Below are 16,081 nucleotides of genomic sequence, written 5' to 3'. Positions count from 1 at the left end.
GAACTGGCGGCCCCACCTTGAGGGTGTGAACCACACTGGGGTTTATGACGAATGTATTTCAATGTGGCTGATGTGTGGGGGCGACTGCCTGTCTCTCCCCCCACCGCACCCCTGCCTCTCTCCAGCTGAGGTGCTTGCTGACAGCCCACATGGCTCGGCTTTGCAAGACCTGCGGTCCATGTCTTCAGTCTGCGAAAGGCGCCTATTTTTATCCAGGTGAAATGCACATGACATAAAATCTACCGCTTGGACTATTTTAAAGTGTGCGGTTCTTGCCTTCTAGGACCTTCACTCGCCGGTGGCTGGTGCCGTCATCACCAACCTCTGTGCCCATCGAGTCCCTGGGCCCCCGTCCCCCTCCCCCGCCCGCCACTCCCTGCTTTCTGTGGCTCTGGATTGTGACATTGCGGACACTGCGCCTGTGGGGTCTGTGGGGTGTGTGGGGTCGAGTGTGGGGTCTTCTCCGGTGTCTCTCACTGAGCACGATGTCCTCAAGCTGGTCCATTTGGCAGCGCACAGCGGCGCTTCCTCCCTCCCATGGCGGAAGGGAGTCTGCAGCAGTGGCGCACCCCTCCTGCCTCTGCAGAGGGACTCCACTCGCTCCCCACTGTTAGGGAATGTCAGGAGTATTCATGTACAGGTTGTTTCAGCATCTGCTCCTGCTCCCTCTGGTATAGAGCCAGGCGCGGAGGAGTGGGTCAGACGGTGTTTCTGTGTGTAACTAGAGGATTCGTGTGAAGTACTGAAAGGCAAGCCCGGAAAGACACCGTATTTCCTTCTTATATGTTAGGAAAACTTTTTTTTAGAGTCAGGCAGAACTGGGTTCAAATCCCAGTCCCTCTACCAACTAGCCGTGACCTTGGGCACATTTATTTCATCTTTCTTGGCCCATCTTTCACCTCACGCGTGCAGATAATGAACATCTGCCCCTGGGTTACTGTGAGTGTTCGCCGGGCTGGTGTTGCACTGAGCGTGCTTTTTTTAGTGTGGTGCTGGCACGAAGCAGTCCAGTGCTGTAATAATTATTTCAGGGTGCTGCACAGTCACCAAAGCTGGCCTTTGCCATAGAGAAATGACTGCCGCCCGCACACCAGAGGCAGGTGACCCAAAGGAAGCATCTGCAACGTTGGCATTTTCTGTTATCTTTGCCATAGATGTTTTGCATTTTTACTTTTAGGCTAATGTATTGCCTTATTTTCAAAATTTGTAACATCCCTATTTTAAAGGTAGAAGGACCTTTGCAGAGAAGTGACTTTTTTTTACACTTCCCTCTGCTGGCTGCTTGGGTTCTTCACGTCGAACCACTTCCTGGCCCTGCTCACAGAGAAGCCAGAAGGTGGCTAGTGACTTGCCTCCCTCAGTGCACAGGGATTTAGTGCACCTTTTTACTAAATTAGTACTGAGTTAAAAATTGTGCTCACTAATTCTGGCAATAGATATTAATAAAAAATCGAAATCTCCCATCAATAGACCATTCAGAGATGACCACCATTAATATTTTGATAGATACAGGCATTATACACTGTTTGAGTGAAAAGTAGTATGTAATGACGCTATTAGAGATATTTTGCACTTACTATTTGGAAACGTCTTTCCAAGGCATGAATATTTTTCTAGCACCTATTTTTGAAAATTGATTATTTTTCCATTTTGCGGCTAGAACATAACTTCCTCATTTTCCTACTGGACCTTCAAGTTGTTTCTAGTCTTTTCAGTCATAAAACAGTCTATGAGGATATCTTTGTTGCAAGATCTTTGTGCATACCCTTGATGATTACTTTGGGCTGAATTCCTGGACGTAGGTTTTCTCGCATCAGAGGGATTATATATATTTGAGAAGCTTTCATTTGTTCAGCTTTGAATAAGGACCCACCACTGTGTTGCTCCCTCCCCAGGCTGTGTTCTTTTTAGACCTCCCTTCACAGCTGCATTCAATTCTGTTACACAAGGCATGCCGCTTTGGTGTCTTGCCAGGCTGCCGGCCTGGTTCTGGACCCCTGAGCCGTCACTATGTCAGAGGCTTAGCAGCCATCATAGTCACGCTGAGTGTGTTCCTGCTCAGAGCACTTGCAGCTTCCTCTGTTTGCCGGATGTCTCTGCCCCCCGGGATCAGCACAGCCCACTCCCTACTGCTCCCACCTCACCTCCTCAGGAGGGCCTCCTAGCCACTCTGTGGACGTGGCGAGCACTGCTGCAGTGGCACACAGCCTGCATTATCTGGGGCCTGTGCAGATGGGGTTCTCCTAGAGTCCCCTCTGTTGGTCACCTGGCAGGTCTGCCCCACATCGCCTTCATTCCACCATCTCAAGTCACATCGCCCTGCAGGTAGGGCAGCAGCCCTGCCCAGGGCTGGAAGGAGGCTGGGGACTCCCTGCTGGGTCACACAGCCACACTTTTTACCCCCTTGGTTTTTCCCTCTGGCATAACACACTTACTGGGTGCTGTGGGTTTTCATTTCTCTCTTGTCTAGACTAAGCGCCTCCGGGGAGAGGCTGTCCACTGTTGGTCCCTGCACCCCAGGACCAAGGATAGTGCAAGATCTCAAGCAGGCAAATCTTAATTTTAGATATTGATTGAGAACACCAAGGCCAACCATCCCTTCATCCACTTGGCGACATGGAAGCCAAGTTGGGAGTGTGAAACAAGGAAGTCACAGGAGGGGGGGAGACGGTCTGAGGTAGCAGCTGGAGAGTGGCCTGGAGAGCTGGCCCTCCGTGGGGAGCTGGCAGTCTGAGATGGTGCTCTTGGAGCAGCCGTGGAGTCTGTCAGCTCAGCCGGGGGCTTCTCTGCAGCGATGCTCAGGGACTGTCGAGGAGGAGGCAGGAGGGAACGGATCCCGTGTCACCAGGATAGTGGGCGCTCACGTTGAAGAAGGAACGGCTCCTAGCTGCCCTCCAGGGTGCACCTTAGCCCCTCTTTGCTCTCTGTAGAATGATAAGGAGCGTGCCTTTCTTTAGCGGGGCGCCTCTGTCTGGGTGTGGGGGCTGCGGCCGCGGGACAGCTCTCCCTCTCTTCAGGGTTTATTTCATTTACTTCTCAGACTACTTTTGAGGCAGGTCCTCTTATCCCCATTTTCCAGGGGAGGAAAACTGATGCTCAGATCATTCAAGACAGGATTCGGGTTGGTCACGCTCACAGCCAGGGTGATCCCCTGAGCCCCTGAGGCCCTTGGCAGTGGGGCGCACGCTGAGCCGCAGGTTGGGGAGCTCTGTCCACATGTGGATGCCCTGGAGCTTCGACTGCGTGCTGGTCACGAGGGCGCTGTGCAGCCACTTCACTCATGGTCCCAGGACAGAGGTTTGCAAGACCTTCCAGAGAGGAAACAGTTGGGCTATTTTTATATACCTAAACAAATGCAGTAACCACAGTGCCCACTGCAACTGGTAAACCCACTCTCAGGAAATTTCTTCCGAAGGTGATTAAAGTGAACCTCACCCCCAGTCCGAGAAGGTCCCCATCAGTGATTCCAGCCTGCGGTCTTGCCTGTGGAGCTGAACATTTCATATGAGCAAGGGGCTGGGCTGGACTCTGTGGCCACCAGAGAGTCGCGGAATCTTTACCATAACGGGAAGGGCCAAACTGGCACCGACCCCTGACCAGCCTGCCTGGGACAAGCGCGCAGAGCGGGAAGCTAGCCCCTCGGGCTCAGGTGGCTTGTGAAGCTGCCCTGAAGGAGGGGGTGGGGCAGATGGAACTCGAGCTGTAGTTTCAAGCCTCAGAAGCCAGACTAGATTCCCATGGGACACTGATGTGCCTGCAGCCCACGTGTGGGCGAGCCTCAGCAGTCACTGCAGACAGGCTGTTCGCTGCGTTGTCATTTAAAAAAAAAATAAGTATGTGAAACCCACGCGTGCGCAGGAGCTAAGCGGTCGATTTGGTGAGACACCCTCTTCTGCCTGTTCACAGCTTGACAACCATTCTGAAAGGCGTTGTGTGGACGTTGCTGGCTATGACCTTGACTGTGTCTCGTCTCAGCCAGCAGACGGTGAAACCCCTGCCAGCGAATCCCACTTGTCCCCGGTGCCCTTGGTCACCCGCCCCGGCAGGCAGAGGCTTTGGAGTGTATGTCCAGAATTAGGCTCCAGAGGCTGTCCAAGTTGTCTCCATTCCAATTCAAAAAAAGTGAACTAATGATCTTGGTTTTCCACTCGGGTGAGGTTTTAAACCTTAGGAACAATCGTTCTGAGAGTGTTTTTCTTTTTCCCTCCAGACAAGGCGCCTCTGTCCAAGAGTCTCTTACTGGTCCCCAGCGCCCTGTCCCTCCTGCTGGCCCTGCTCCTGCCCCACTGCCAGAGGTTCTTCGTGTACGACCTCCAGGCCGTCAAGCACGACTTGCAGGTGAGCCCCGCCTCGCTGGTCTGGGGGGAGAAAAGCAGGTTCCCCCCACCCCCACCTTGATTTGCCTTTTCTTTCTGCTGCTGTTGATCCCTCAACCCTCTGCCTTTGCATGAAGCACTATTTATTATTAACGCTCCATTAACCAGTAAATTTCTAGCTGTGTTATTGGTATTTTCGGCCCAGCAGATTCTATTGAGGAAGGTGCTGTATTTCCTCTGACCAGGCACGTGTCTTTTTGGTTTCGCGTGGGAACGTGTGGGTAGGAACGCCACTGTTTGGTGGTTTCCTTCGTGATTTCTCCACGTACTTACCATTTTTAGAAACTTGCCGCGGCTTGAATACTGGCTAGGTGATCTGTGCTCTTTCCGCTCCGACAGATCGTGAATCCCTGAATGACTGTGAGAGTTGGTGGCCGAACCATCTGGGAAATTTCTTTTGGGTCCTGGTCATGGGCAGAGCAGACCTCTGGCTTTTGAGATTGAGGAGCTGGTCTTGAAAATGCTGGTGCTAGATCTCGTCCGGGAACAGGGCGTGTGAGTGCACGAGACGGTGTATGAGCTGCCACCTTTGCCTTTGCTAAAGCCGTAGGTGGCCAGTTTAAGCCCCGCTGCCATTGCTTGGGTGGGCTTAGCCGCATTCCCGCGGCGTCCTTATTTCAGTTGCCACCTGCAGTGGTTCTCAACCCTGGCTGCTCATTACAATCACATGGATAAACTTAAACAATACATTTAAATTTAATTAGCTTGTTTTTGACTGCACCCGATACACCTGAGTCAGAGGGTCTTGCGGCTGGGCCTAGGCTTTGGTGTGTTTTCAAAAGAGACCACCTCCCACTCCGGGTTCCTGAGTATGGCCTTATGAGAGCCACTGCTGTAAAGGAATGAAAGGGGTGGTACCGACCTGATTTGGGGGTTCATTTGGCTTGGTGGACAAGTGTCCTCTTCTGCATCACTGACTCGCGGAGGACCACTGACTCCTCCCGGGACCGGGAATAGCCCCTAGGGCTTGTGGTGGGCATCCCTGAGAGCTGCTGCAGAGATAGGAAGGCTCAGCCCTGCCTTGGAGGCGTGAGCAGGCACACATGAAGATGACACTGTCAGACAGAGGAATTTAGTCCTTGGGGTGATAAACAAAGGGGGAGCAGCATAGGGTAGGACTCCTGAGAGCCTTAGTGAGTTTCTGTCAGGGCTGAAGGAAAGGATATCTATTAATTCAGGGGAGAGAGAAAAGGGCATTTTTCTTAGGAAGCAACGAGAACCTTAGACCTCAGCAGGGCTGTGTAGGAGGCGGGGCCCAAGGCAAAGGCAAGTCAGCCAGGGCGAGGGCAGCAGGGGCAGGTGAAGAAGAGCTTTCCTTTTTAAGGTCAGTGTCTCCCAGGTTGGGGAGCTCAGGCTGCAATGTTGTCAGGCGGCCACACAGAAGCAATGCATGTTGTGTGCAGGCCAAGGTCAGCCTCATAGTCATGCCCAGTGAGTTAGTCCTGCCGCCTGTCTCCAGTCTTTGTGTCCTTGAGCATAGTGACAAAAGAAATTATTTAAAAGTGCAACTTGAGGTTTGATTTCCATTAACTAAAAATAACAGTGCAGTCCTCTAAATCCAGTTTGTTCTGCCTTAGTCTTATTTCCTCAATCCCCCATATTTCCTGGTGGTCCTGAGGGCTGTGCACGGAGCCAAACACTCTGGCTGGGATGTTATGCGGGGATAGAAGGCGTGGCCTGTCTTCCTTCGTCTCTGCACCTGCTGTTCCGCCAAGATGACAGTCCCTGCCACCGTCACCCTGTAGAGTGCCGTTCACAAAGCGCGCTCGCAGCGCTGATCCTGCTGACGCTCAGTGTGGTTCTGAGGAAGAGACGGGTCTAGTTTGGAGATGTCACCCGTGTCCCACTTGTGTGTCCGGGGTGGCCATTGCTAACTCTCCTGGTGCCATTTGTCCTGGAAGCCAGCTGTGACGGAGCAGCTAGATGAGCAGGTGAAATCAGCTCCAGGCACCCCCCGCCCCAAACCGGTCAGGGGCTCGTATTTGGGAGTCTGCTGATGACCATGGCTGCTTGGCCGGGAGTAGGTGCAGAGGTGAACTGTTTTCACAGCTGGTACAGTCTGTTTCCTCGTGTGTGTTTTTGTTATTATTTGTTATTATTTCTGTTGGCAAGAACACCAGTTGTGTGACCGTGGACAAGTAAAAACTTTCTCTGTGCCTCCTTTTCTTTAAGACAGAGTTAGAGTGCCAGTCTCAGGGCCACGCTGCTCACGGTGGCCGGAAGGGGAAGCAGCCCAGAGTCCCTCAGCAGCTGACGAGTTTAAGCAGGCGGGGTGTGTATACGCTGGAGTAGTGCGTCACCATAGAGAGGAGCGAAGTTCTGGCACATGTACAAAATGCCGAGTGGTCAAGTTCACAGAGGCCTGCGTAGAATAAGGGTGACCAGGCATGGAGGGGTAGGAAGGATGGGGGGGGTTCTGTCTGTTGTGGTGAAATAGTTTTGGAAACAGACAGTGGTATATTTATGTATATTTTAGGGCTGATATTTGTTTTGCCTATCTTACAAGAGGACTGTGAAGGGGAAATGAGATCAGAATGTTGTGTAGACATCATTGGGATTAGCTTTAAAATCTGAGAAACACGTAAGACTCAAAACATACCTTTGCGTCACTCTTTCTTCTTTCTCTATCCTCATAGTTTCCCGCCCAACCAGAAGTTGATTTAAGTAAACCGAAAGTTAAATTATTTAAAAATTCAAACTTAATGACATTTAGTAACAATTGCCATAAATTGCCTTGTACCTAGTTGCTGTGTGAAGTGGGTCCATCATAAATATAAGCTCAGAAATGAATGTTTGGGGGTTTACACCTATATAATTTTTTAATTATAACTTTGTTTTATTCGGTAGCATAAAAATGCACATCTATTAGCTTTTCATTCCCGCTCATGTTTATAATTTTTAAAATTTTACTAAACACAGTCCTAAACTTTTTTTACAGGAAAATTTCTGTTGTTTAAATGAGAATACATTTTCTTCTCATAATAAGCCAAAGAAAGTCAGGAACCCTTTGGGCCATTATACGATGGGAATTTTTAGTGTAAGAGACTTGAACTCATTTCTTAGGGCACCTTTGTAGGGTGAAGACATCGTTATTTTGCTTAAATCAGAGCATAAAAAAGGAGCCGTGTATGGTAAACAATAAATTCATTGTGAAAGATGCTTGGACAAACCTTACTCTCATTCGCTGTTTTTCTTAAAATCCTCATCCAGATTTGGAGGCTGATCTGTGGAAGAATAATTTGCCTTGACTTGAAAGATACTTTCTGCAGCAGTTTGCTTATCTATAACTTCAGGGTCTTCGAAAGAAGATATGGAAGCAGAAAATTTGCAGTGAGTTTTTATGTATTTTAAAATGCTTTTGTTTTCTTATTTAAGAATAATTTTATTTGTTAAATTCAATGTCATTGTTAGCAATTATCTTTTTTTTTTAAATCTGTTATTGAGGTAACATTGGTTTACATTGTTATTACATTGTTGTTTGTGTTTTGGAAGTATAAGACCTGCGCTCCCCTCTTCCAGGTGTTGTTACCATGCTGCTCCCACCCCCCACCACCAGAACACCCACAGTCCACCCCCATGATCCCTGTGCTCTCCCCACTTTGTTCCTGCCCCCCTTCCCCACTCCCTGCCCACCCCTTTTCCCTTATACATTCCTCTTCTGTAGTCAGTTTTCAAGGCTTAGTATTTGACCTTGGCTTTATCTGACCCTTCGTCCCGTTTCTATGGATTCCACATCTTAGTGACAACATCCACAATTTGTCTTTTTCCTGACTGAGTTCACTTAGCATGATCTCTTAACAACTATCTTTCAATTACATGATCTGGGATCTGATTTGAAGCATGGACATTAACCAGAGAAGAAATTTAAATTTAGACCATTAACAAAATAATAATGACAGCATTGATTACAAATACCCATTGTGAATGGGTAATAAATTTTAATTAGGATTTTGACCTTAGTAAGTTCTAGTAACTTATTTTGCTTACTAGTTCAGGTGTAACTTGTTAAAAATAAATTATCCTATAAATATTTCTGTTTTTTTAAAGATTTATTTTTATTTATTATGCTTACAAGAACTGTGGGTAGGCCAGAGGCATGGGAGAGGGGGGGGTGAGAGGATTCACCAGAGACAGAGTGGGGAGCAGAACAGGTGGATCTACTGAAATATACTGCTGAGGGGAGCAGTGGGGAGACAGGAGAGGTCTGCTGCGCCATGTGAGTCAGCCCCTGGCTGAGGATCGAACTTGTGCTGTAGTGGCTGGTGATAGCTTGATAGTGCTGAAACATAACCCCTGCGCCAGCAGGGAGGTCCTAAATATCATTTCTTCAGCTTAGGAATCATGGAGGTGAGTACATATGAACAATATGGTTTTACTCCATTTTGAAAAGTTTATGGTTTTACTCCATTAATGAAAACAAAAAACTTGGGCCTCCCTGGTGCCGCAAGGGGTTAAGACACAATCTATGAAGCTATCCGCAGCCTCTACAGCATGAGTTCAATCCCCAGCCGACCAGGCAGCTACCCTCATGGCGCAGCTGACCTCTCCTGACTTGCCCGCTGCTCCCCTCAGCAGTGTACTTCGGTCAGTCTGCCTGTTCTGTTCCCCACTCTGTCTCTGGTGAATCCTCTCACCCCCACACCTCTGGCCTGTACCCTACTTCTTATACGCATAAATAAATAAATCTTAAAAAACTTAATATATGTCTGTATAGAGCTACCTACCTGAGCTGGTTCTAATAACATAAATGTTCAATCACTTTTTGCACTTCCTCCCGTCATCTTCCTGCTCTATTTTCAGTCCTTCCTGCTGGGCTCCTGGGTCCTGTCGGCCTTGGTGGACTTCATCCTCGTGGAGGCTGTGCAGTACTCCCTCGGCATCGCTGCAGCCAGGAACCTGCCTTCCGGGTTGTAAGTAGCTGTCAAAGATTAACTGAATTTGTGGCTACCTAAGTCTGCTTTAAGCATTATTGTACATGAAAGTCAGTTAAGGACTATTTTAATATATAATATTTGAGATATGATAAAATCGATTTTATGTTGTGCTGCTGTGGAAGATGGTGGCGCCCCCAGGAGTGGGGCCACGTCGATTCAGAAAAGCAGTGCCTGTGTCGTTGCTCGTTTCCCTCTGACATTTTGCATACATACCAGTTCTTTTTGGTTAATGAACTATGAAAAGTTTATATGCATTTATTAGAATAAATGTTGGGGGTGGTGATAACACAGCTCTGAATTTACATGTACATTGTCCCCATCTGATTTCATTTTTTCTCTCCTATTGCACAGACTTGAATGACCATTATGTCTTTATGTGAATGACATTTATTTCTTCATGGAATTCTATTAACTGGCCCATAAAATGGGGATTAATTCAATTTTGAAGTTGGTGGGGATATTTTATTTATTCTTAAGGCATAATTATATGTTAGTTTGTACTAAGTTGCAAACTTGAGTAAATCCAGAAGCTATAGCATCACTTTTGAAAGACAATGTGAATAGTTAATTCAGCCTGAATGAGAATGTATTCTTGTTTTCAAATCATGAAATAGTTCACTATGACACTGTAAAATCTTGAAGCTTTCTCAGTCACAGCCTTGGAACATAAATCTTTACTTCAGTGAATAAAACTTTGCAATTTTCATATACCTTTTATTTATTTGTCTGTTACTAGCAGAGCCTCAACAACTCATTGCTTTAAAATTTGCACAGTTTTTCACATAACATCTTGTTAGTTTTTTCTTTCCCGGCAGTGCCAAATTATCTACACCCTACAGTTCTTCACTTCCTATTTAATTCTCTTTTTACTTTTTAACCTCACCACTACTAAGACTTCTCTTATAAAGGTCACCAGCAACCACTCATTTCTAAAAGCGTAACTTATTTCTAGTTGTTTTATTTGAACTTTCAGTGGCACATTAAATGTTCTTGGCCACCCCTATTTCATGAAATAAGCTTCTTTCTCCCCTAAGTCCCAGTACATGATTCTCTGCTGGTCTTTTCTGACCCTGTTTACCATCTGCAGCTCTGCTTAGTCCAAGTGCTTTCTCGGGACTGTCTTACCCACACCCATGACTCCAACTGTAGTTCTCTCTTCTTTGGTTTCCAACCTTCTAGGTCTAGTCCATATTATTCCTTTGACCTTTCAAGTCAGCTTTTCTAATTACTTGTAGACTCAAGGTGAACCCATCACGTCCAGAAGCTGTCATCTCTTCAGTTGCCTCCTCTCTGTACCCTCACCCCACTCCTCTGTATTTTTGTTTTAGTTACTGCATTTCCTGCTACTCAGTCAACAGGCTGGGAATCTTTCCCTTTTCTCTCCCTGCCAATAGTGTCGGCACCAAGCCTTATTAATGTGACGTTGTATATAAATCATTTGTTCATTCCTTTCCTACTGTCATTATCTCAGTTTAAACACTAATCTTGGGCCTCCCCGGTGGCGCAGCGGTTGAGCGCTGGGTTGCGAAACTGCCCGCGGCCTCTGCGGCGCCGGTTCGATCCCCGGCTGCTCCCCGGCCATCCGGAGGAGGGTCCCACATGGTGCGCAGACCTCTCCTGCCGCCCGCTGCTCCCCTCAGCAGTGTACTTCGGTCCTTCTGCCTGCTCTGCTCCCCGCTCTGGCTCTGGTGAATTCTCTCACCCTCCCGCGCTTCTGACTGTACCCAGTGCATGTACAAACAAACAAACAAATAAATAAATAAAAATACATGCCTCTTTAAAAATAAAAAAAAAAAAAAAAAAAAATAAACACTAATCTTTTGCCAAGATTTTTTCACCGATTCTCTAACTAGGCTTCTATTAATTTCAGAGCATTCTATGCAATGTTGTCACAAGTTATCTTACCAAAAATACAGGATTGAATCATGCCAGTCTTCCATTTAAAAATCTTTAATACCTTATTTCTTTCAGAGTAAAAATCAAACTCCAGTGTGCCATCAAGGCATTTGGGAATAGTGTGTGGTGTGGGCTTTGCCATGAGACGGGCCAGATCTGGGATTCCAGCTCTGCCATTTATTAGTTGTGGATAACACTAAGCAAGTTCCTTTTCTCAGGCTCCATTTCCTGAGCTCAGTTTATATGCAATGTGTGTGTAAATGAAGGGTCCTCCTTCTTACCTAACAGGGCAGTGGAGCTCTCTTCTGCAAACATCCTAGCAATAGCAACACCTCCCCCTGATATTTGCTTTTCTTATTTCTCTCCAGAACCCTCATCATCTGACCCCACCCAGTGTCTGAAGCTGCTTCTCCATTAGTCACTGACCTTTCTTACCCTACTCTGCTTTTGTGTTCTCATATCTGCATGTCTTTCATTCTGCTCCCTGCTACCCTTTGGAAGAATTAATCTCCTTCCAACAATTTATTAATCTCCCTGTTAGCCTTTATTACATTGCATTGCCATTGTCATTATCTGGCTCTCCTGTGCCACTCTAGCAGTTCTTTGAGGGAGACATAGTTTTACTTTATGTGCTCATTGCTTTCTGTCCAGTCATGTTGAGGGCATGGTCCTGATTATAGTATAGTCGCGTAAGACTCTAAGGCAGTCTTGAACCGTAGACCTTTTCATCTCTGGTGCTTTGCATAGAAATGGTCCTGATAGATATTCAAACTGTTCATTTGTATTTCAGAAAAAGTTACTAGGTATTGAAAGTAGAGTCTCATCATTAGGTGCTTCTAGTAACCTCTACACATCACACATCTGTTCTGATAAGTCTTTTTTAATTAGTATTTACATGTACACATTGTTTCCCAGAATCAAGCCCCTCCAGAATTGGTGGAATTTTGAGTTTTTACATCTCATGTTAAAATGTATCTGCTTAAAATGCTGAATAAAATGAATTTTGTGTTTTAGATCACGTAGAGTTTTATTGTGAGAACCGTGACATCTGTTGTACTTGGTTGACCGTCGGGTTTTGCACAATCCTCCCGCTACCCCCCCCAACACACACCAGAGAGAGAGAGCTGGCCATGTAGTGACTTCCACGAGGGCAGAGAGATCTGACCATGAGAGCAGGCTAAGACTGTGTGTACAGCCACAAACCCCAGATCAATAAAGGAGCTATTACTCCTGCTTTAAAAAGAAATTATCATTTAAAGATATTTATTAAAGTAGCTCGCCCACTTGACTATTCAAACTAAAGGCTTCAGGAAGTGCGTTCTCTTTCTTCAGACACTGCATCTCAGTCCCCCGTGATGCCTTTATGTCATGCAGCTCTGAGGAGGTTTGCAGTCTGTAAGCACTTTTGCTTCTTAGTGTTGACATTGGTGATTGACCTGAAAGGACAACTTGGTTTCTGATCCTTTTGAGCAAGTCACATAACCTCTTGGCACCTCAGTTTCTTTACATTTAAAACAGAAGGATCAAGACTAGAAAACCATCTAAGAAATCTCTCAGGACTAAAATGCTGGGAGATTAGGCGTCTTTGTGTTTGTCTTTTTCATTTAAGAATATGAAATCAGCGAAATAAGCCTGAAAGAAAAAGAAAAATACCAGATGGTGTCACTCATAGCAGGAATCTAGAAAACTTAAATAAGGGACCAGGAAAAAGAAAGAAAATATCAAAATCAACAAACAAATATGAACCAGAGACACTCTATGGGGGGGTGGGGGTGGGGAAAGGAGGGATTGGGGTCAAAATAAGGGGGTTGTAATTGTGTGGGGAATATAAAAATAAAATTTAAATTAAAAAAATATAACAAATGAAGGAAACACTACTCTGGGATTAAAAGTGCTCCAAAAAAAAAAAAAAAAAAAAAAGAATGCAGGGCCTCCCCTGGTGGCACAGCAGTTGAGCGCTGGGCTGCGAAGCTGCCCGCAGCCTCTGCAGTGCCGGTTCGATCCCCGGATGCCGGGCAAGGGTCCCATATGGTGCGACAGACCTCTCCTGCCGTGCCCGCTGCTCCCCTCAGCAGTGTACTTCGGTCTGCTTGTTCTGTTCCCCACTCTGGCTCTGGTGAATTCTCTCACCCTCCCGTGCTTCTGACTGTACCCAGTGCTTGTATAAATAAATAAATAAATCTTTTAAAAAAACAAAAAACACTCCTAAAAAAAAAAAAGAATATGAATGCACACATTTCAGTGATGGGAATCATGTGTAAGCAATGCATTGCTTTCGTTCTAAGTGCCATTAGGAAGTGATCATGTTGAAGTCATAAAGTTGATTTAACAGAGAGGAAGATATGGTTGAATCATTTATGTACTTCCTGTATTTATAATAGTATGGACTTCACAGATTATGGTTCACTTCACTTTCTTTTCAAATGGAGAAATGACTTAGTTTGTGAATTCATTCAGGCACAGTAAGTGGCAAGATTAGAATGTAAGTCCAAGGTCCCTGACTAGTGCTATTTAATACTGTGACATGTGACCTAGAAAAAAAAAATATCTGCTATAATATGAGGTGTAATCACTTAAGAAGAGCAAACTATTTTAGAGAAAGATATTTCAGCATATAGTGGGAACTTCATCTCACAGAAATGACCTTGCATTACTGGGTAGAGGCAGAATCTCAAGCTGGGTTTCCACCATTGGTTTTAAGTGGAAGCTGGCATCTAGTAAGCTCTCAGTGTGAAACGCATTGAGAGTCGGAGCAGGCTGAGGTGACAGCCTCAGAAGGCCCCCATGCTGCCTGTTTCCTCTAGCTTTGCTCTTCAAGTCCCAGTGAGGAGTTGAACTTAGTAGTTTGTGTAGCATCCTGGAAGCTTGGTGTTTAGAACATGAATCCTGAGTGTAAATTAAAACCAAAGGGAGCGTCATCTAGATGCAAAATAATTTAATCTCATTATTTTGATCAGCAACTGGATATCCCCCCCAACTTGATTGACAGCTCACTAGCACATACAGTCAAATCCAGAAAATTAAATCCGTTTATGTATTTAGGCAGGGCTTAAATAGAAGCACAAAGTGCATGTTTTTCTCTCAGTAACTCACGGAGCTCTCTGATGTAAGTTTTGAAGATAATTATTAGAATGCTTCAGAATATTTAATCTTATTGCCGTAATAAGCTCTCACAAAAAGCGTTGTAAAAGTTGTGTTTTTTTTTTTGTATTTTTTTAAGAGCGAAAGGACTTGATAATCCGTCACACTGAATGTCCACGGCCCCTAGGGCAGTTAGCCAAGTGAATTTTAAAAGAATGGAAGACAAAAGTCTTCTTCTCCTTCATATCATCTCACTGTTAATGTTGCTCAGCGACCTTAGACTGCCTGAGCGGAAGCTTTTTCTGCGCACGCTCCGAAGGTAATTGCGGTACAGCATGACACTGATGACGCGAGCCTGGAATTGTTTTGAAACGATGTAGTAAAGAATCACATCCAGGCAGGTGCTGAGGTTCATGAGGAAGGTGGTGAAGGCGCCCCAGGGGTTGTAGCTGTTCTTCTCACTGTCCAGCATCAGGAAAGCAAAGCAGATGTGGAAAGGCGTGAAGCAGACCAGCACCTGCACCAGCAGCGTGATGATGATCCTTATGGACTTCTCCTTGACTTTGGGTTTCAGCTTAGACGTCTGACCGTGGAGGAGGCTGTGAATGATCACCAAGTAGCACCCAATCATGATGAACAGTGGGATCAAGAAGAAGAGTATCAGTCGAGTGAAGTTGAGCGGGTTAGCTAATTTGAAGTGGATGATGTCTAAAATCTTCAGGCAGGTGTGGTTGGAATTTTTATCTGGGTCTTCATGGAGCATCAGGGGCACAGTGGTGGTCAGGGTCATGATCCAGAGCCCCACGCAGGCCACCACGGCCTTGGTCGTGTTTTTAAGCTCTTTGGCATATTTGGGCTGCACAATGGCCATGTACCTGTCGGCACTAATAAAAGCCAGCAGCCACAGAGCGATGCTGGGGTAAAACATCGTGAGCGCCCCCAGGGCATGGCAGAAGTACTGCCCAAAGGGCCACTCCTCTTTGGCATAGTAGAACATTCGAAAGGGTAAGCTCATGATAAATATTAAGTCTAGTAATGCCACGTTCATCATGTAGACAGTTACAGTGGTCCTCTTCTTGGTGGTGCAACTGAACACCCATAAGGCGGTGACATTAACAAATAACCCAATGACCAAGATGCAACTGTAGAAGACAAGGGCCGCGACTCTGTACTCTTCAGGTTGTTCGCTTTGAGCCTGGCCAGGCTGAGTTTGGTTGGGGTGGGTCGTCATCTTATGGCTGGCTCTTGGGCATGACTCTTAGGAGCTGTCAAATAGTAAAAAGGAAAAGTCGGGATAAAACCCTTTGTTGAAAAATAATGCTGAACAGCCTCACCTTTGACTTGGCACGTCAGTGGATGTCAATTTTAAGACTTATTATGTTGAGGACTCAACATACGTGTCTTGGTATTTCTTAAGAACTACATTCGCTGCCTATTGCTAAGACGTACTAACCTGTTAGAATAGTCTGTAATGCACTGCCAGCGCCAGAGTGTTTATTTGCCCTCTTTCTGTCCACCTCCTTTTTTTCCCCAAGGAATGCACTTTGCCTTATGTTTTTTTTCCTGCAGTGTGAAGTTGGGCAGCAGTTGTCCCTACATGAGCATTCTCGAAGGGAGCTCACTGGAGACAGACAGCCTCAATTTTGAATCTTACAAAAATAGTTTGCCGCTCTATCACCTTCATTCTGTTTATTTTGTAACCCAGTTAGTAATGTTCAAATATCAGTTTTCACTCATTGACTACCAATTTAATGGGTGCAATATGTAATAGAAAACTGATAGAGACCTTGTAAC

The 16,081-nt window shown here is 46.0% G+C and overlaps 2 protein-coding genes across 2 annotated transcripts in view; one reads left to right on the top strand and one right to left on the bottom strand.

Annotated features, from left to right (window-relative positions):
- Nucleotides 1-16,081, top strand: part of UBAC2 (UBA domain containing 2) — a 121,718-nt gene that overhangs the window by 12,875 nt on the left and 92,762 nt on the right. Inside the window, exons 2-4 of the mRNA XM_037528756.2 lie at nucleotides 4,211-4,338; nucleotides 7,587-7,706; nucleotides 9,177-9,286. Coding sequence (XP_037384653.1) covers nucleotides 4,211-4,338; nucleotides 7,587-7,706; nucleotides 9,177-9,286 — 358 coding nt within the window. The remainder of the gene's footprint in view (nucleotides 1-4,210; nucleotides 4,339-7,586; nucleotides 7,707-9,176; nucleotides 9,287-16,081) is intronic.
- On the bottom strand, nucleotides 14,515-15,537 carry GPR18 (G protein-coupled receptor 18). Its single transcript, XM_037528757.1, has one exon. The coding sequence runs from the start codon at nucleotides 15,516-15,518 to the stop codon at nucleotides 14,529-14,531; it is 990 nt and encodes a 329-aa protein (XP_037384654.1). The 5' UTR covers nucleotides 15,519-15,537; the 3' UTR covers nucleotides 14,515-14,528.

The sequence above is a fragment of the Talpa occidentalis genome, unplaced genomic scaffold, assembly GCF_014898055.3.
Source record: "Talpa occidentalis isolate TD23 unplaced genomic scaffold, MPIMG_talOcc4v2.1 talOcc4.5, whole genome shotgun sequence".
NCBI lineage: Eukaryota > Metazoa > Chordata > Mammalia > Eulipotyphla > Talpidae > Talpa > Talpa occidentalis.
The sequence above is the reverse complement of the archived record's forward strand: the minus strand, read 5'-3'. Positions and strand labels throughout refer to the sequence as shown.

What these genes read in the sequence shown, in the direction of transcription:
- GPR18 (XM_037528757.1), bottom strand. Translation starts at nt 15,518, where the DNA reads ATGACGACCCACCCCAACCAAACTCAGCCTGGCCAGGCTCAAAGCGAA.